Below are 20537 nucleotides of genomic sequence, written 5' to 3'. Positions count from 1 at the left end.
CGGAGCTGCAGCTGACGGCCTACAACACAGCCATAGCAACACCAGATCCACCTGCGTCTGCGACCTACACCACAGCTCATGGCAACGCCGATCCTTAACCCACTGAGCCAGGGATCCAACCTGAAACCTCATGGTTCCTAGTCGGATTTGTTTCCTCTTGTGCCACGCTGGGAACTCCCACATTAGATATTATTAATCTCTAGTAATTTTGCCAACTTGAGTGAGAAATGTTATCTTAGTTTTTAATTTGCAATTCCCTTACCATAGAGGTTGAGCATTTTTTCACATTTATTGGACATTTGGATTTTCTTTTTTTGTTAAATATCTATTTTCTCTGCTTTATGTTTTTTGTTTCTCTTAGTCTTCACATGTAGTTACCACTGCTGTGTATGTTTTTATAGATTTTTATAGAAATTGAGATTTTTAGTTAAGGAATTTACCCAAAGTCACCCAGCTAGAAAGTGGGAGGTTAAGGATATGAATCCAAACAGATTGAATGCAGAGCTTCCAGAGTTTAGACATAGTTTCATATTTATTGCCCCCCCCCTTTTTTTTCTTCTACGAGTAGCTTGTTTTCCTGTTTTTACCTCTATTTGACAAGCTTTTCTTTTCTTTTTTGGCTGCCCCGCAGCATATGGAGTTTCTGGGCCAGGGATCAGGTCCAAGATGCAGCTGTAATCTAAGGTGCACCTTTGGCAACACCAGACCCTTTTAACCCACTGTGATGGGCTGGGCATCAAACCTGTGTCCCGGTGCTGAAGAGACACCTCGGATCCCATTGTGCCATGGGAACTCTGACAAACCTTTTTTTTCCCTAAATGTAAAAGAATATTAGTTAAAAAAAAATCACTAAAATAGCCAAAGCAATCTATCCCTGGCCCAGGAACTTCCACATAATCCACCTTGACCCCTTGCCGCAGGTGCCAACAACAAAAAAAAGTTACTAGAGATTTGGGAGACGAAATAGTAATCTAAATGTTATGGTTGGAAAGTGCTTAAGGCATGTTAGATTAGATTCCAGGCAGCTGTGTAAACGCTGTGCCTGTACCCTCATCTTTCAAAGGGAATAAGAGCCCCTAATTCACAGCATTGTTGTGAAAAGAAAAAGTACATAAAACACACAAAAGCACTTTTAAACAGGTAGCTGTATTATTATTGGTTACCAATGGACTGATTTTTTTCTTCCTGCTAACTTACCCATACTTTCCTTTTTTTTTTGTCTTCGTAGGGCCCCATCCGCGGCACATGAGGGTTCCCAGGCTAGTGGTCCAACCATAGCTGTAGCTGCAGGCCTTCGCCACAGCCACAGAAACATGGGATCCCAGCCATGTCTGGGACCTACACCACAGCTCACAGAAATGACCCATCCTTACCCTTCTGAGCAAGGCCAGGGATGGAACCTGTGTCATCATGGATGCTAATCAGATTTGTTTCCGCTGAGCCACAACGGGAACTCCTTACCGGTATTTTCTAAATGACCTAGAAGAAATATTATTTACCTAAGAGAATGTGTTGTTTAAGACAATAAAACCCGGAGTTCCCTTTGTGGCGAACTGGAAACCAATCTGACTAGGAACCATGAGGTTGAGGGTTCGATCCCGGGCCTTACTCAGTGGGTTAAGGATCTCGCCTTGCCGTGAGCTGTGGTGTAGGTTGCAGACGCGGGTCGGATCCCGCGTTGCTGTTGCTTTGGTGTAGGCCGGCGGCTACAGCTCCGATTAGATCCCTAGCCTGGGAACCTCCATATGCCATGGGAGCGGGCCTAGAAATGGCAAAAAGACAAAAAATAATAAATAAAATAAAATACAAAAACCCTGGATGAATCACCCCACGAACAAACATAAAGGTGAAATCAAAAAATTGAGAAGATCCAGAGAAGAAACACCAAAGCGGCCCGCGATTGGAGCAGGCGGGGCCAGCGCTCCTAAAGCGCTGGTTGTTACTCTCTCCAGCCCGCGGTCTGCAAGCCGCCATGCTCTTCCGCTCCCAGAGGCCCGGTGGCGGAAGTCGTCACTCGCGGAGGGACTGAGCCCACGCCGCGCACCCAGCAGTAGGCGCGCCATGGCGATGGGCGGCGGTGGCGGCGGCAGCGGTGTTCCTGAGGCGGAGGACTCGGTGCTGTTCCGGCGCGGTGCAGGCCAGGTGAGGCTGCGGCCGGCGCTACCTCCGACCAGCGTCCCCTCCTCGCCCTCAGCTCCTTCTCCGGCCAGTCCGCTTACTGCCCAGGTCGTGGTGGGCATGTTTCTAAGACTTTACCCATTTGGGAGCCTCAACCTCAAATTCCTTCCTCTGGCAGTTAGGGCTCGTTAATGACTTTGAGCCAGTGCCACACCGCTACTTGCTTGTACCTTGGCTTGTCCATCCCTTTTTCTCACTGGAGGGTGTGCGGGGTCAGACCAGGGTGAAGCGGCGAAACCAGTTAGTCTGTTGAAATGATCCAGGTGTTAGCTGTGAATGACAAAGTACTTGGAGTCTAGATGTATTTTGAAATCACAGGCAACAGGTTTTGCTTATGGATTCGGTAATAAAGGTTTGAGAGAAGAAAGTCAAAGATAACTCCGAGATTTTTCTGAGCAGTTGAAAAGATGAAGTTGCCTTTTACCTAGATGGGGAAGACTGCAAGTAAGCAGGTTTATAAGGGCGAAGGTTAGAATTCATTCTTGGGTGAAATGTGATGGGGGCGAGTTCGAGAATCGGAGAGGAGAAATTTAAGGCAGCGTTTGTAAGCAGATATTTCAAGATTTATTCTAAGTACTGGAAGGTAGAAAATTTGACCAGTAGAGGGAGAAGGAAATGAGATAATGGGTATTCTTAATTGTGTTTGTGCTTGTTTTTAAAGTGGGAGAGATGTTTCAGCATGTTAGTGGGCTAATGGAGATCCAGTAAGGATGGGAAAATTGATGATGCAGGAGAGAGAAGAGAATGACTGAAGCAATGTTCTAGAGTAGGTAGGAGGGAATGGATTTGGCCTTTGTTATAAATATTGACAGTTCATGTGGTGATAGTTATATGAATACAAATTTGTGTGGATGGGCAGGAGATTGTGAAAATTCTGTTTTGATTGATGCTGTTCTCTCAGTAAAAGAAGTGAGGTTATTAGCTAGTAAAGACAGGGCAGGAAACAGGTGTTGGTGGTTAGAGAGGAGGAATGGTAGGAAATGTTGCTAGGCAACATTAAAGGCCTACTTCAAAATCCTAGTTGTCAGCTTAAAGGAGGCTAGACAGCATGATTGTGTTTTTCTCTAGCTAAATTCAAATTCAGGTGTGTGAGGGCAGACAGAATAAATGAATGTTTGAAGTTAATAGGGTTGTAATTTTACCATGTATGAAGTGAGGCAGGGGAGAGGGTACAGGGTGTTATCCTGATGATTGACCATGGAATTTAGCTGGCTAAGAAAGGAAATGAGGACATTAGGATGGTGAGAGAAAAAGTGAGAGAACCAATGTTTTACCAATTCCAGGGAAGTAGAATAATTGTCATCATCAGGCTACTAAAAGGAATGAGTTGCAGAGCCTGGAGGGTGGTGGTTGAAGAGTAGGATTCTTGCCGTTAACTTATGGAGAGGTTGTAGTTAATGGTTATAATAAAGAAGATAGAAATGAGTAGCTGAGACTGGGTGCTGTAAAAGATCATTGGAGTTCCCATCGTGGTTCAGTGGAAATAAATCTGACTGGTATCCATGAGGACATAGGTTTGATCCCTGGCCTTGCTCAGTGGGTTAAGGATCCAGTGTTGCTGTGAGCTGTGGTGTAGGTCACAGGCGAGGCTCGGATCTGGCGTTGCTGTGGCTGTGGTGTATGCCGGCAGCTGCAGTTCCCATTTGATCCCTAGCCCAGGAACTTCCATGAGCTTTGGGTGAGGCCCTAAAAAGACACCCCCCCCCAAAAAAAAGTTGTTGGTAGCAGAAATTTTAAAGACCTAACAAGGATATGGTACCGCAGAGATCATCTACATGGTTTTTTATTTTATTTTTTTTTATTTTTATTTTTTGCCCCCATACGACATATGGAGTTCCAGGGCTGGGGATCAGATCCAAGGCACATTTGTGACCTGTATTGCAGCTGGGTTAACACCAGATCTTTTAATCCACTGTGCTGGGCCTGGGATCAAACCTGCATCCTGGTGCTGCAGAGATGCCTCTGATCCCATTATGCCAGAGCAGGTTTTTAAGTTACCAAAAATTACAACAGGAGTAGTGTTGGAGAGAGTACTGGGATATTAAACCTCAAAGAATGAAAAGGAGCAACCCACGAGACTGTAGGTGATTACAATAAGGAGGACTGTGGACAGTGGAGTTTGGTGACAAGATTTTCAAACCTGAGAGTTTTTAGGAAGGAAGAATAATCTGGAAGTGGAAGTGAAAGTCAGGAAGATTCCCTCCCCACCTCTGGTGCAGTGATTTGAGGGATAGGGAGGAGAAAACATTTCATTTTGAGATAGCTGCAAGGAAAGAGGTGGGCTACTCTTAGTGACTGAGAAACATATTTAACGGTGGTCCTAATGATCTGTTCTGGTTACTGTTGTTATGTAACAAATCACCCAAAACTTACGTGGCTTGAAACAGTAATCTTTTTATTATCTCTTACAGTTCTGAGGATCAGGAATTTGCAAAGGCCTTTCTGGGCAGTTCTCTTTCAGACCTTTTGTGCATTTGCATCCACGCAGTAGTCAAATAGCTGGGGACTGAGCAGCTAGGGATTGAAAAGCCATTCCTTTTCTTCTTGTCTCAGCTTCTCTATGTGGTCCCAATATGTGGGATGGTTTGGATTTCCTACACGCCTTTGTAATCTTTCCCTTTTATTCATGCCTCCTCATGTCTTGTCCCCAGACAATTGCCTATCCGTTTTCTGTTACCATAGATGAGTCTGCATTTTGTAGAATTTTTACAAACGTGGAATCTTTTTGGCTGCTGCTATTGCTGCTGCTGCTTTTTTTTTTTTTTTTTTTTGGCCACGCATACAGAAGTTCCTGGGCCAGGGCTCAAACCCAAGCCACAGCAGTGACAGCTCGGAATCCTTAACTGCTAGGCCCCGGGGAGCTTCCTGTTTGGCTTCTTTTACCCAGCATAGTTATTTTGAGTTTCATCCACTTCATTGTATATATCAGTCATTCATTCCTTTTCATTGCTCTAGGATCCTGTTGCATGGATGGATATGCTTCAGTTTGTCCATTCACTTTTCATGAGCATTTGGGTTGTTTTCAGTTTGGGGCTGTTGGAGATAGAACTGCTGTAACTATAGTGTAGAAGAAGCCTTTGTATGGCCACATGCTTGCATCTCTCTTTGGCAAACACCAAGGTAATGGAATAGATTCATTTTAGTTCTTTAAGAAGCTGCTAAACTTCTTAAAAATGGTTATACCATTTTACATTTCAACTAGCAATATATGAAAGTTCCACTTGCTCCACATCTTTGCTAACACTTGGTATGGTCAGTCTTGTTAATTTTAAGACGTTCTCATAGATGTGTAGTGGCATCTTATCATTGTTGTAGGTTTTTTTTGTTTTTGTTTTTGTTTTTGTTTTGTCTTTTTAGGGCTGGACCCAAGGCATATGAAAGTTTCCAGGCTAGGGTCAAATTGGAGCTGCAGCTGCTGGCCTACACCATAGCCACAGCAATGCCAGATCCAAGCTGCGTCTGCAAGCTACACCACAGCTCACAGCAACTCAGGATCCTTAACCCACTGAGCAAGGCCAGGTATCAAACCTGAGTCTTCATGGATGCTAGTCAGATTCATTTCCACTGAGTCACAATGGGAACTCCTGTTGTGGTTTTAATTAGCATTTCCCTAATGACAGATGATGTTGATCATCATTTTATGTGCTTACTTGCCATCCATATATCTTCTTAGGCGAAGTGTCTTTTCAAATACTTAACCCTTTTTTTTTTTTTTTTTTTTTTGGTCTTTTTGCCTTTTCTAGGGCCGTTCCCACAGCATACGGAGGTTCCCAGGCTAGGGGTCTAAACGGAGCTATAGCCACCGGCCTACTCTACAGCCACAGCTCACGGCAACACCAGATCCTTAACCCACTGAGCAAGGCCAGGGATCAAACCCGCAACCTCATGGTTCCTAGTCAGATTTGTTAACCACTGCGCCACAACGGGAACTCCATGCCCGTTTTTAAATTGAGTTATTTTCTTTTTGTAGAGATTTGAGAGTTCTTTGTATATGCTGGTACAAAACCTTTATCAGATAGGTAATTTGCAAATGTTGTGGCATCATTCATTTTTCATTCTCTTAACAGTATCTTTTTAAGAACAGAAATTTTTAATTTTTTTAAATGTTTAATTTTTTTTTTTTTTTTTTGGCTGTGCTTATGGCACGTGGATATCCCAAGGCCAGAGATTGAACCCAGACCATAGCAATGACCTGCTGCACTGACAATGCCAGATCCTTAACATGATGCAACACAAGGGAACTCCCAGAAATTTTTAATTTTGCTAAAATTGAATTTTTCAGGTTTTTTCCCTCTTTGCATAGCTGCAGCTGCAACATATGGAAGTTCTCTGGCTAGAGGTCGAATCAGAGCTGCAGCTGCAGGCCTACACCACAGCCATGAGAACATTGGATCTGAGTTGCATTTGTGACCTACTCCAAAGCTCATGGCTACACTAAATCCTTAACCCACTGAGCGAGGCCAGGGATAGAACCTGCATCCTCTTGGATACTAGTTGGGTTCATTTCCACTGAGCCATAAGAACTCCAATACCATACAGTTTTGATTACTATAGCTTTGTGATAATGTTTGAAATCTGGGAGCTTGGTGCCTTCAGCTTTATTTTTCTTTCCCAAAATTGCATTGGCTATTTGGAGTCTTTTTTGGTTCCATACAAATTTTGGGATTTTGCTAGGGGTTGCATTGAATCTGCAGATTACTTTGGCTAGTATGGACATTTTAACAATATTAATATTTCCAGACCATGAGTATGGAATATCCTTACATTTATTTCTCCCTTCTTCATTTATTTAATGCTTTTTTTTTTTTTTTTGTCTTTTGAGGGTTATACCTGTGGCATATAGAGGTTCCCAAGCTAGGGGTCTAATTGGAGCTGTAGCTACCAGCCTACACCACAGCCACACCAGATCTGAACTGTGTCTGCGACCTACACCACAGCTCATGGCAACGTCGGATCCTTGACCCACTGAGGGAGGCCAGGGATTGAACCAGCAACCTGATGGTTCCTAGTCCGATTCTTTTCTGCTGCGCCATTACAGGAAGTCCTTCATTTATTTAATGTCTTAATACTTTTCAGTGTATAAGCCTTTCTCCTTAATTAGGTTTATTCCTAGGTATTTTATTCTTTTTGAGGCAGTTATAAGTTATCATATTAATTTCTTTCTCTGATTTTTTTTTTTTTGGAATGTAGAAATATAATGTGTTTTTGTGTATTGATTTTGTATCCTGCAATTTTACTAAGTTTGTTATTCTGTTTTGGTGGAGCCTTTGATGCTTTCTATATATAAATCGTGTTATCTGCAGATAGTGACAGTTTCACTTCTTCCTTTACAAACTGGATGTCTTTTATTTAATTCTCTTGCCTAATTGCTCTTGCTAAAGTTTCCATTTCTATGTTGAATAAAAGTGGCAAGAGTGTCCATCCTTGTCTTGTTACTGATTTTAGAGGAAAAGCTTTCAGCTTTAACCATTTAGTATGAAGTTAGCTGTCACTTTGTTGTGTTTAGCTTTACGAGGATGAGATATGTTCCCTCTATACCCACTTTTTTTTTTTTTTTTTTTTTTTTTTGGCTGCCCTGTGGCATGTGGAGTTCCCTGGCCAGGGATCAGATGAGCCGCAACTGCCTCAGTGCCAGATCCTTAACCTGCTGTACTGGGCCGAGGATCAAGCTTGTGTTCCAGCACTCCCAAGATGCCACCAATCCCGTTGGGCCACAGTAGGAACTCCACTATATCCACTTTGTTGGGGGTTTTTTTTTTTTCACAAATGGATGTTGAGGGGAGTTCCCTGGTGAACTAGAGGTTAGGACTCAGTGCTTTCACAGCTATGGCCTGGATTCAATCCCTGGTCTGGGAACTAAGATCCCACATTAAAACATTTCATGCTATGCCCAAAATCTATGAACTTCCTGCTTCAAACTGCTTTTCCTGTGCTCCTAAGTTTTGGTATGATATATTTCTATTTCCATTTGTCTCAAGGTGTTTTTTTTTCTCTTTTGATTTCTTCTTGATCTATTGGTTGTTTAGTAGCATGTTGTTTAATCTCCAGGTATTCGTGAATTTTCCAGTTTTTTTCTTGTAATTGATTTCTACTTTCATACATTGTAGGATTCTCTTTTCTTAAATGAGAGTCTTATTTTGTGGCCTGGCATATGATCTATCCTGGAGCCTGCCCCTGAGGTCAGAGCTCCAGGACAAGCAAATAGGTATCTTTTCCAGAAAGAATGGGGATGTATTTCACTCTGCTGTCTGCATAGTGTCCTGGGAGTGGTAACCTGCTAAAAACTGCCTCCAATTCTTACAGTCACACAGGACCCAGGAACATAGGGTCTTTTGACCACCAGAGTCATGCACTCAGGTAGTGTCCCCTGGGTGGCAGCCACATAAACCAGGGCACCAGATGTTTGCAAAAGCTTCCTTCCAGGAGATCCTGGCACCTTGGCATGCAGCAGAGGTGGAGCATGAAGATAGCATCTACCCTCTTAGGTCTCTGTAAAAGATTATAGTTAGTGCCTTAGATGTGTGCCCAGTTAGAAGTCTGTCCCTCAGGCTGCAACCATGGAAATAATAGGCCCCTTTCACAGATGGACTAAGCTCCTGGGTCTGCTGCCTCTGCTGTTCCCTGGGGGTGGAAGCCATTTTAGCTCTCATTCTCTCTTGGTTACAGTCCAGTGAGACCTGTGTGAGTAAGCTCCACTGGCCACTGAAGCCAGACAATCTAGAGGTGACCACTGCCACAAAAACTTGGGCACTGAACAAGGGTATAAGCTCCTTTTCTGGGAGATACAGGTGAGCTTGAGCGAGGCAGAGAGAGTATAAATATTGCATCCTGCAGCCTCTCTGCATCTCTGTAAATCCCTAGTATGTGCCAAACCAGAAGCCTGCTTCTCATGCTTAGGTTCCTGGACAAGCAAATAAACTGTTTTCACAAGAGAGACTGGGGTAGGTTTCATTCTGCTGTTTGTGCAAGTTCCCTGGGGGTGGTAACCTGCCAAGGCTGTCTGTGTTACAGTCCTGTGGGATCCAGGACAAGCCCCACTCTGGGCTGCAGGTATAAAAAAGGGTACACCAGGAGTTCCCGTCGTGGTGCAGTGGTTAACGAATCCGACTAGGAACCATGAGGTTGCAGGTTCGGTCCCTGCCCTTGCTCAGTGGGTTAACGATCCGGCGTTGCCGTGAGCTGTGGTGTAGGTTGCAGACGCGGCTCGGATCCCGCGTTGCTGTGGCTCTGGCGTAGGCTAGTGGCTACAGCTCCGATTCGACCCCTAGCCTGGGAACCTCCATATGCCGTGGGAGCGGCCCCAAAGAAATAGCAAAAAGACAAAAAAAAAAAAAAAAAAAAGGGTACACCAGACATAAAAACTGGGACACCAGATGTGTGTAAAAGCTCTCTGGGAGGTACTGATACTGTGAAGCACAGCTGAGTGCAGAGATGGCCCCTGCCAGCTCCCGTAAGACAGATAGCTTAAAGATGGTGCTGCTAGCCTCTGTCCTTAGTATCCTATCAGGGCCTAGGTGTAAAATTAGATGCCTGCCCTGCCAGCCAATACTTTAAGCTGATGACAGAGTCTGTGCAAATCGTCTGCTTCTGTGCTGGGTCCTGGGTGTGGGGACGTCTAAGCACGCGAACACTTTCAGACCCATTTCTCGGTTCCTGTTCCCATGTGGGTCTCAGGGACATGAACCTCCTTGAGGGTTTTTTTTTTTTTTTTTTTTTGGTCTTTTTTCCATTTCTTGGGCTGCTCCTGTGGCATATGAAGGTTCCTGGGCTAGGGGTCGAATTGGAGCTGTAGCTGCCGACCTACACCAGAGCCAGAGCAACGCGGGATCCAAGCTGCGTCTGTGACCTACACCATAGCTCATGGCAACGCCAGATCCTTAACCCACTGAGCAAGGCCAGGAATTGAACCTGCAGCCTCAGGGTTCTTAGTCGGATCGTTAACCACTGAGCCACAACGGGAACTCCAGCCCCTTGGTTTTTTGTTTTAATGACTACACCCTTGGCATATTAAAGTTCCTAGGTCAAGGATTGAATCTGAGCCACAGCTGTGCCAATGCCCGATCCTTTAACCCACTGTGCTGGGCCAGGGATCAAACTCATACCTCCACAGTGACCCAAGCCACTGCAATAAGATTCTTAACCCACTGCACCACAGTGGGAACTCCCCCCACCCTTTTTTTAAAAATGATTTTTATTTTTTCCATTATAGATGGTTTACAGTGTTCTGTCAATTATCTACTGTACAGCAAGGTGACCCAGTCACACAGACACACACATATATACATTCTTATTCTCACATTATCCTCCATCATGTTCTATCATAAGTGACTAGATATGGTTCCCAGTGCTATACAGCAGCATCTCATTGCTTATCCATTCCAAAGGCAATAGTTTGCATCTGTTAACCCCAGATTCCCCATTCCTAGTTCTCCAGGTCCATGAGGTTCTCTTCTTTGGAAAGGTTCATTTGTGCTGTATACTAGATTCCAGATATAAGTGATAGCATATGGTATTTGTCTTTCCCTTCCTGACTTCTTTCACGTTCTGTGAGAGTCTGTAGTTCCACCCATGTTGCTGCAAATGGCATAGTTTTGTTCTTTTTATGGCTGAGTAGTATTCCGTTGTGTATATATACCACATCTTCCTAATCCATTCCTCTGTCGATGGACATTTAGATTGTCCCCTTTGTGTTTTAAGTTAGATATTTTGGGCACCTGAGGTGCCCAATTTGATGTTCAAACACTTTGCTCCTTAGGCAGAAGCTCCAGGTTTTGTATTCCTTCCTGATTGTGGGTCACCATACCACGTAGATTTATGGCGAGACTGTTTCTCAGCCTTTCCTACACACTGTTTTTTGTTTCTTTTTTGACCGCCCTACAGCATATGGAGTTCCCAGACTATGGATCAACTCCAAGCCCACAGTTTGGAACTACACCACAGTTGTGGGAATGCCAGATCCTTTAACCCACTGTGCTGGGCTGGGCATCAAACCTGCATACCAACATTCCAGAGACGCTGCTGCCAATCCCGTTGTGGGAACTTCTCTCCTACCCACTTTTGGATTAAAGCATCTATTATTTGTCTATCACAGTTCAATATTTTATATTTATTTTATACTGTTCATATACCTCTCAGTGATGAATGCTTAGTACAAAGTGGGTCCTCAAAAATAGTTGGTTTTTTTTTTTTTAGAGTTCTCTCTTGGCTCAGTGGGTTAAGGATCTGGTATTATCACTGCTATGGCTCTGGATACAGCTATAGCATGAGTTCAGTCACTGGCCCAAGAACTTGTGTATGCCATGGGCACGGCCAAAAAATTTTTTCTTTTTAAATTGAATTAAATTTAAATAAAAAGAAATAATTATTTTAGGTATTTTCTCAGTTATTTAATATCACTCCATTTAAAATTAAAATAGGAGTTCCCATTGTGGCTTAGCAGGTTAAGAACATGACTAGTATCATGAGGATGCGGGTCAATCTCTGGCCTCACCCATTGGGTTTCGGTGTGGGTCACAGATGCAGCTTGGATCTGGCATGGCTGTGGTTGTGGTGTAGGCCAGCGTCTGTGGCTCTGATTCAACTTCCATATGTCACAGGTGCAGCCCTACAAGGACACAAAAATTTTTTTAATGACCTGGTTAGTCAGTATTAACAGTTTTTATCCTTAAGCATTTTGAGAATTATTTTTTGAATAAACTAGACACATAGCAAAGTCAAGGAAAAAAAATTTTTTTGGACCACAGGGTCTCTGGTCAGAATAATAGCATTATCATAGTGTGGGTATAGTCAAGCTGATGGCTGTGTGTTTTCCCATTCTTCCAGACTAAACCCTTTATCTGCTCTTAGAAAAGACTGAAATGTGGGTTACCCTTGAACAGATACATTAAGTTGTGGAGTATTTGGAGTTCCCATCGTGGCACAGTGAAAAAAAATCTGACTGGCCTCACTAAGTGGGTTGGGGAATCCAGTGTTGCCGTGGTGTAGGTCGCAGGTGCATCTTGGATCTGGCGTCGCTGTGGCCGTTGGCTCTGATTGGATCCCTGGCCTGGGTACCTCCATGTTCCTTGGATGTGGCCCTAAAAAGACAAAAAAAAATTGTGGAGTATTTACTTCATGGCACTCTTAAAACATTTACACATGTCTAGCTTTGGGGATAATGTAAAAATCTCTGAGCAGGTAGGCTTCTTGTGGTTTTATTTAGGATTTAAAATACCCATGTTTGGACTTTCCTGGTGGCCTAGCAGTTAAGGATCCAAGGAGCCACTGCTGTGGTACAGGTTCGATCCCTGGCCTGGGAACTTCCACATGCCTTGGGCATGGCAAAAAATAAGTAAATAAAATAATATAAAGTTCCCTTTTTGGTGTAATTTGATTATGTCTGGATTAAGATAGCTCTTGTTACTAACACACTTTTTTGATGAAACCCAACCAAATGTAAATTATTTCTTATTCTTCACCCTTCCCAGAGTGATGATTCGGACATTTGGGATGATACAGCGTTGATAAAAGCTTATGATAAAGCTGTGGCTTCATTTAAGGTATAAAATATTTATTCTTTTCTTTTTTTCTCATGTGTACTTGTTCAGGAAAAAATTGGTAACATACTTTCAGTAAAGTGTTTAAGTACATATTATTCAGTTCTAATTTTGAAGATTTAAAGAGAACAAGTGAGGAGTTCCTGTCGTGGCTCAGTGGAAACAAATCTGACTAGTATCCATGAGGATGCAGGTTTGATACCTGGCCTCGCTCAGTGGGTCAAGGATCTGGTGTTGCTGTGAGCTGTGGTGTAGGTCGCAGATGCAGCTTGATCTAGCTTTGCTGGGGCTGTGGTGTAGGCTGGCAGCTGCAGCTCTGATTCGACCCCTAGCCTGGAAACCTCCATATGCTGTGTGTGCAGCCCTAAAAAAACAAAAACATTAAAAAAAATAAAGAGAAGAGGTTAGGAGTTTCCATTGTGGCTCAGTGGGTTGAGAACCCGACCTAGTTTTTGGGAGGATGCGGGTTCAATCCCTGGCCTCACTTAGTGGATTAAGGATCTGGTGTGTAGATGCAGCTCAGATCCACTGTTGCTATGACTGTGGTGTAGGCTGGCAGTTGCAGCTCCGATTTGACCCCTAGCCTGCGAACTTACCTGTACCTCGGGTACAACCATAAAATAGAGAGAGAGAGAGAAAAAGAAAAAAACAGGTTAGATAGGAAGTTAGTTCTCTTGTGGTAAGGCAGTTTAAGGATCCAACATTGTCACTCAGTGGCTTTGGTTACTCCTGTGGCATGGGTTTGATCCCTAGCCTGGGAACTTCCACAGGCCATAGGCACGGCCAAAAAAAAACCCTCAAAGAAACAGTTAGATAAATTTGTTGTATTCCTTTAGAAGTTGGTAGCCTGTCTATATGTCATCCCTTTAATAGAGGCAATTTCAGTAGAGTTTTAAACATGTATTGTTTTTTAATATGTTTATACTGTATCAAACTACAGAAGTCTTCTAATTCAGATTAGTAGAAAGACAATCTGAATTATAACTTTAAACACATAACAGGAGTTCCCATTGTGGCTTAGCAGAAACAAATCTGACTAGCATCCACAAGGACACAGGTTCAATCCCTAGCCTCACTCAGGGGTTAAGGATCCAGCATTGCCATGAGCTGTGGTCAAGGCTGCAGACCCGGCTCGGATCTGGTATTGCTATGGCTGTGGCATAGGCTGGTAGCTGCAGTTCCAATTCGACCCTTAGCCTGGGAACATCCATGTGCCGTGGGTGCAGCCCTAAAAAGACAACAACAACAAAAAACCATGTAACAAACCATTATTGCATTAATATTGATGATAAATAGCCGTAGTGTAGTAATTAATACTTGCAGTGTTTACAATGTTCTAGGCATTGTTTCATATGCTTTACATGCATTAAATTAATTTAATAACCCTCCTCAAATCCTGTGAATTAAGTATCAAGTGTTCCTGCTGGTGATGAATATCAAGGAAGATAGTTCTTTTGCAGGGTTAAGGAATATAGTTCTTTTGCAGGGTAATGTCCATTTTTTGTGGCCCGAAGATATTTCCACAGTTGTCCAATTACATCGCTTTCCCTGCTCTCTGAGGTATTTAGTCTTATTGAGCACCATGCCTGGGCCATCAGTCTGGGCCCAGAGCACCTAGTCATACAGAGCACCAAACATAGAGTCCATTCTGTTCACTAGTTACTCTTATAGCATGAGGTAAAGACCAGGTCTGTATAATGGAAAAAATAAAAATCATTAAAAAAAAAAAAAAAAAGATCAGATCTGTATGTCATCCTTGAAGCTGAACTCTAAATTTGTCTAAATTTGTCAATATCATGCTTTCCAACATACGTATAGACTAGAAGTATACTAATGCAGAGTTACCAGGAAAGTTTTATAAAATGCCGGTTAAAATGGGGGTTGATACATATAAAGTTGGTGATACTGCAGAGGGAAGTAGACTGAGTAAAGAAAAAGAACTGATTTGGGCCAGAGATAGTTTCCTCTTAGTTGTATTGCATTTGAGGTAAATGTGGAGATATGAAATTGGTAATGGAAATGCTGATCTAAGTGAACCATCAGAGCTGGATAATAGTTTTGGTAGTTTAAATAGAAATAATAATTGAACTTGTAGGAATAGATGATCCTGAACTTGTAAAGGATGACCATTTCTTGTTGGAAATGCTCAAGTTTAAAATTTGATGGAGAAATAAAAATGTTAGGACCCTTGAAGTTCCCTGGAAGCCCAGAGGTTAAGGATATGGCTTTGTCACTGCTGTGGCTCAGGTCACTGCTGTGGTGCAGATTTGATTCCTGTCCTAGGAACTTCTGTGTGCCCTGGGCAAGACCAAAAAATAAAAAGTATTAGGGCCGTATTGCTATGTTATAAAAAATGTAATGATTGTTGGAGTTCCTGTTGTGACTTAGCAAGTTAAGAACCCGACATAGTGTACATGAAGATGCACATTCAATCCCTGGCGTAGCTCAGTGGGTTAAGGGTCCGGTGTTGCCACAAGCTGCAGCATAGGTTGCAGATGTGGCTCAGATTTGGCATTGCTGTGGCTGTAGTGTAGGCCCCAGCTACAGCTCTGATTTGATCCCTAACCCAGGAACTTGGATATGCTCAGGTGCGGCCATAACAAAAATTTAAAAAATTATATATGTCATGATTATCAAGAGAAGTGATTGAGTCTAGTGTTATAGAAAGGTTGAGAGTGAGGAGACTTGATTAAAGGCATCCTTAGAGCTGATGATCAGATATATTATACCCTTAAGAGCAGTTTCTATAGCATATGGGATAGTGAAAAGAGGAAATCAAGTCTGTCTGAGGTGGTTGGACCTAGAGACCAGTTTATAGTGACAGAGTTATGTTACAGTTTTTTTTTTTTTATATATCACTCTGTGACATGTATATTTCTTCTCATGTTTTCATAGCATGCTCTAAAGAATGGTGACATTTCCGAAGCTTCAGATAAACCAAAAGCCACACCTAAAAGAAAACCTCCTAAGAAGAATAAAAGCCAAAAAAAGAATACCACAGCCTCCTTGAAGCAGGTTATTTTAAAACATTGAAATTTAATTTCAAAGAATTTCTTTTTATTGTCTTTGTTAAAGAGTATAAAATGCCCTTAACTTAAATGAGTACTACAGTGTTTTCCATTGACATGTAATTATAAAATTTCTAAAGCAACTGTTAAACTTTTTGTTTTTTAGGAATATCCATGTTAATAAAAGTATAAGGATTTAGGTGGAAATGACAAATAATAAATTCAGATCAATGTTTATGTTGGGTGTGGAGAGGAAGAGGGCGGTGTTATTTGGGAGGAGTACTTAAGGGCCTTAAACTGAATTGGCAGTGTTTGACTTTTCCAAAACCAAGAGAGGTATCCTTTTTTTCTTCAAAAACTAAAAACTATTACTACTTGAGGGCCAAAAATTCTGAGAATCATTTCTGCTATTTTTTTTATTATTATTTTTAATTTTTTGTCTTTTTGTCTTTTCTAGGGCCACACCAGCAGCATACAGAGGTTCCCAGGCTAGGGGTCTAATCGGAGCTGTAGCCGCAGTCCTACACCAGAGCCATAGCAACACTGGATCCGAGTCTTGTCTGTGACCTACACCACAGCTCACGACAATGCTGGATCCTTTTTTTTTTTTTTTTTTTTTTTGTCTTTTTGCTATTTCTTCGGCTGCTCCCATGGCATATGGAGATTCCCAGGCTAGGGGTAGAATCGGCGCTGTAGCCGCCGGCCTACACTAGAGCAACAGCAACTCGGGATCCCAGCTGTGTCTACAACCTACACCATAGCTCACGGCAATGCTGGATCCTTAACCCACTGAGTGAGGCCAGGGATCGAACATGCAACCTCATGGTTCCTGTTGGATTCATTAAGCACTGAGCCACAATGGGATCTCCCTTGTTTCTGCTATTTAAAATGATTGACCTGCAGTTCGTGTTGTGGCTCAGCAGTAATGAACCCAACTAGTATCCATGAGGTAGTGGGTTTGATCCCTGGCCTCAGTGGATTAAGGATCTGGCGTTGCCATAAGATGTGGTGTAGGCCGCAGGCGAGGTTTGGATCCCATGTTGCTGTGGCTGTGGTGTAGGCCAGCAGCTGTAGCTCCAATTCTACCCCCAGCCTGGGAACTTGCATATGTCACAGGTGTGGCCCTAAAAAGCAAAAAATAAATAAATTAAAAAATAATAATAAAAATAGGAGTTCCTGGGAGTTCCCGTCGTGGCGCAGTGGTTAACGAATCCGACTAGGAACCATGAGGTTGCGGGTTCGGTCCCTGCCCTTGCTCAGTGGGTTAACGATCCGGCGTTGCCGTGAGCTGTGGTGTAGGTTGCAGACGCGGCTTGGATCCTGCGTTGCTGTGGCTCTGGCGTAGGCCGGTGGCTACAGCTCCAATTCAACCCCTAGCCTGGGAACCTCCATATGCCACGGGAGCGGCCCAAGAAATAGCAACAACAACGACAAAAAAAAAGACAAAAAGACAAAAAAAAAAAAAATAGGAGTTCCTGTCGTAGTGCAGCAGAAACTAATCTGACTAGGAACCATGAGGTTGCAGGTTTGATCCCTGCCCTCGCTCAGTGGGTTAAGGATCTGGCATTGCTGTGAGCTGTAGGTCGCAGACTCCGTTCAGACTGGTATTGCTGTGGCTATGGCGTAGGCTGGCGACTGTAGCTCCAATTCAACCCCTAGCGTGGGAACCTCCATTTGCCTGAGTGCGGCCCTAAAAAGCGCAAAACAAATGAACAAAAAATCTGTTAACTTGGAAACTAATTGTATCATTAGCTGCTTTAGTTGTATCATTACCAAAGGGGAAGAGTGCTGATGTTTGATGAGTGCTTGCTATGTGCTAGACTAGATAGAGTGCTGGACCCTTTATATGCTCCCCCTCCTTTCTTTCCTCCACAACAAATACATGAGGAAGATGATACTAAACCTACTTAACGTATAGGGAAAATAAGATTCAAGGAGGTTAAGAAACATGTCCATGATTATATAAGTGGCAGAATTATGACGTATTTATATTAAAATTCAGATTTCTGGGAGTTCCCGTCGTGGCGCAGTGGTTAATGAATCCGACTAGGAACCATGAGGTTGCGGGTTCGGTCCCTGCCCTTGCTCAGTGGGTTAACGATCCGGCGTTGCCGTGAGCTGTGGTGTAGGTTGCAGACGCGGCTCAGATCCCGCTTTGCTGTGGCTCTGGCGTAGGCCGGTGGCTACAGCTCCGATTCAACCCCTAGCCTGGGAACCTCCATATGCCGCGGGAGCGGCCCAAGAAATAGCAACAACAACAACAACAACAACAACAAAAAAAGACAAAAAGACAAAAAAAATAAAAAAATAAAATTCAGATTTCTGTGTTTTTGACTCCCAAGTCTTTTTCACTATAACATTCTGCCTCCCAGAAAAGTTAACTGGAAGCTACTGCTCCACACCCCCCCGCCCGGAACAAGATTATAGTTTGTTTACCCTCTTTTAAGGCAATATGTGTATGTGTATCTTTGGTTTCTTTTATAGTGGAAGGTTGGTGACAGATGTTCTGCCATTTGGTCGGAAGATGGCTGCATTTACCCAGCTACCATTGCTTCGATTGATTTTAAGAGAGAAACCTGTATTGTGGTTTACACTGGATATGGAAATAGAGAAGAGCAAAATCTGTCTGATTTACTTTCCCCCACCTCTGAAGTAGCTAATAATATAGAAGAGAATGCTCAGGAGGTAAGGATACAAGAAGTAGAAATCTTGCAAGCAGAGACTAGATGAGAAACAGAATGGTATAACTAGTTTGATCCACTGAGGCACTAAATTTTTTGTAATGATACTTTTATAACAAAAATAAATATATTTCTTTCTCTTAAAAGAATGAAAATGAAAGTCAAATTTCCACAGATGAAAGTGAGAGCTCCTCCAGATCTCCTGGAAATAAGCCAAATAACATCAAGTCAAAAGCTGCTCCATGGAACTCTTTTCTCCCTCCACCACCCCCTATGCCAGGAGCAGGTCTTGGACCAAGAAAGGTAAACTTCTACCCAGAAAAGGTTTCCCAGCAAATGGATAATAGTATTGGGACATTCAGCCCCTTGTTAGTGAATTGTAGCTTTTCTCATGAAATTGTTTTCACTTTCTGTAGATGTTATATATACATATCTGAGAATTCTTTGAATAAGAAATAAGATAAAAATGCAGAATGGTTTATAATGAAGGACTTTGGCAATGACTTTTATGGAGTATTAGGTCTTAGGGTAATAATTTAGCAAACTTAAAAGTTTGAAAGCATAGTATTGTATCGTCAGCCAGGTATCGTGCTGCAGTCCCTATGACCCTTGTGTAAGGTATATAAAAATCAGAAGAGAATCCAGTATTTATATCTGATGCAGTTGAAATCCAGAGAAGCTCCCTGATTGTTTTGTAGAGCAAAATGTAAGTTTTTATTTGGGGTTCTTTTGGTTATCAGTAACCAATCACCTTAAACAAGAGATTTTTACCTCAGGTTATGCCGTGCTGTCCAAGTCCCTGTCCCATTGTTGTATACAAAGCAGTGATTTCTTCAGGCAATAATAAAGATTTTTAAAAATTAAGCATAACATTAAAACTTTTCCTTAGGCTGTTCTGTGAGAGCTTCCTTATTGAGGTTTATATTATATTTTATATGCAGAACATATACATAATATGCTTAATTGGTCTCACAGGGCTGGTTTTTCTTGTTAAGTGAGAAGCTTACTAGTTTTTACAGTATATACCCTATGTTAGCATACGTAACTAAAAGGGACGTCTGATAGATTATACAATTTAGTTGGTGAAACTGTAGGAGATACATTCTTTCTTTTGTTTTAATTTTTATTTTTTTTTCATCTTTTTGCCATTTCTTGGGCTGCTCCCACAGCATGTGGAGATTCCCAGGCTCAGGGTCCAATTGGAGCTGCAGCCGCTGGCTTACACTAGGGCCACAGCAACACAGGATCCGAGCTGCATCTGCGACCTACCACCGCTCACAGCAACGCCGGATCCTCAACCCACTGAGCAAGGCCAGGGATCGAACGTGCAACCTCATGGTTTCTAGTCGGATTCGTTAACCACTGAGCCACGACGGGAACTCCGAGATACATTCTTTTATGATTGAAATGTCTTGCTAAATATAGGATCTCTGATCTGTTAGGTAATTAAAAATCTTTCTTACTTTGGTTTTACTTCCTGAATGTCTATATAGGAAGGAAATGAGAAAAATCTAAGTTTATGGGTCTATATGACTTCAGCATTTGATACGCAAAATTCTGTGGAGTTGGGTTTTTTTTCTTTGCCTTTTTAGGGCTGTACCTGTGGCATGTGGAAGTTCCTGGGTTAGGGGTCAAATGGCAGCTGCAGCCGCTGGCCTATACCACAGCCACATTAATGTGGGCATCTGAGCCACATCTGCGACCTACACCACAGTTCATGGCAATGCCAAATCCTCGATCCACTGAGCAAGACCCGGGATCGAAACCACATCTTCATGGATACTAGTCAGGTTCTTAACCCACTGAGCCACAGTGGGTACTCCTGTGTAGCCTTCTTGATATGGATAATACAGATATTATTCTGGGTGATTATTTAAACTCTTTTGACATTGATTTTTTTTTTCCTTTTTACATATTGAAACTGGTAAATTAATTTTCCTTTGAAATATTCTTTATAGCCAGGTCTAAAATTCAACGGCCCACCACCACCACCACCGCCACCGCCACACTTCCTGTCATGCTGGCTGCCTCCGTTTCCTTCTGGACCACCAGTAAGTGCAAAAGAATTCAAATTAAACTTTGCTTTCATACACAGTTTGGAATTTAGCAGAACATAGGTAGTTGGAAAATGTTGT

At 42.6% G+C, this 20537-nt stretch overlaps 1 protein-coding gene across 3 annotated transcripts in view; it reads left to right on the top strand.

Moving 5' to 3' along the window:
- SMN1 (survival of motor neuron 1, telomeric) overlaps positions 1999-20537 on the top strand; it is a 38606-nt gene continuing 20067 nt past the window's right edge. Inside the window, exons 1-6 of one of the 3 annotated variants that reach the window (XM_005672519.2) lie at positions 2001-2142; positions 12645-12716; positions 15609-15728; positions 18206-18406; positions 18550-18705; positions 20361-20453. In XM_005672519.2, coding sequence (XP_005672576.1) covers positions 2062-2142; positions 12645-12716; positions 15609-15728; positions 18206-18406; positions 18550-18705; positions 20361-20453 — 723 coding nt within the window. In that variant the 5' untranslated portion in view covers positions 2001-2061. 3 annotated transcript variants of the gene reach the window in all.

The sequence above is a fragment of the Sus scrofa genome, chromosome 16, assembly GCF_000003025.6.
Source record: "Sus scrofa isolate TJ Tabasco breed Duroc chromosome 16, Sscrofa11.1, whole genome shotgun sequence".
Taxonomy (NCBI): Eukaryota; Metazoa; Chordata; class Mammalia; order Artiodactyla; family Suidae; genus Sus; species Sus scrofa.
The sequence above is the reverse complement of the archived record's forward strand: the minus strand, read 5'-3'. Positions and strand labels throughout refer to the sequence as shown.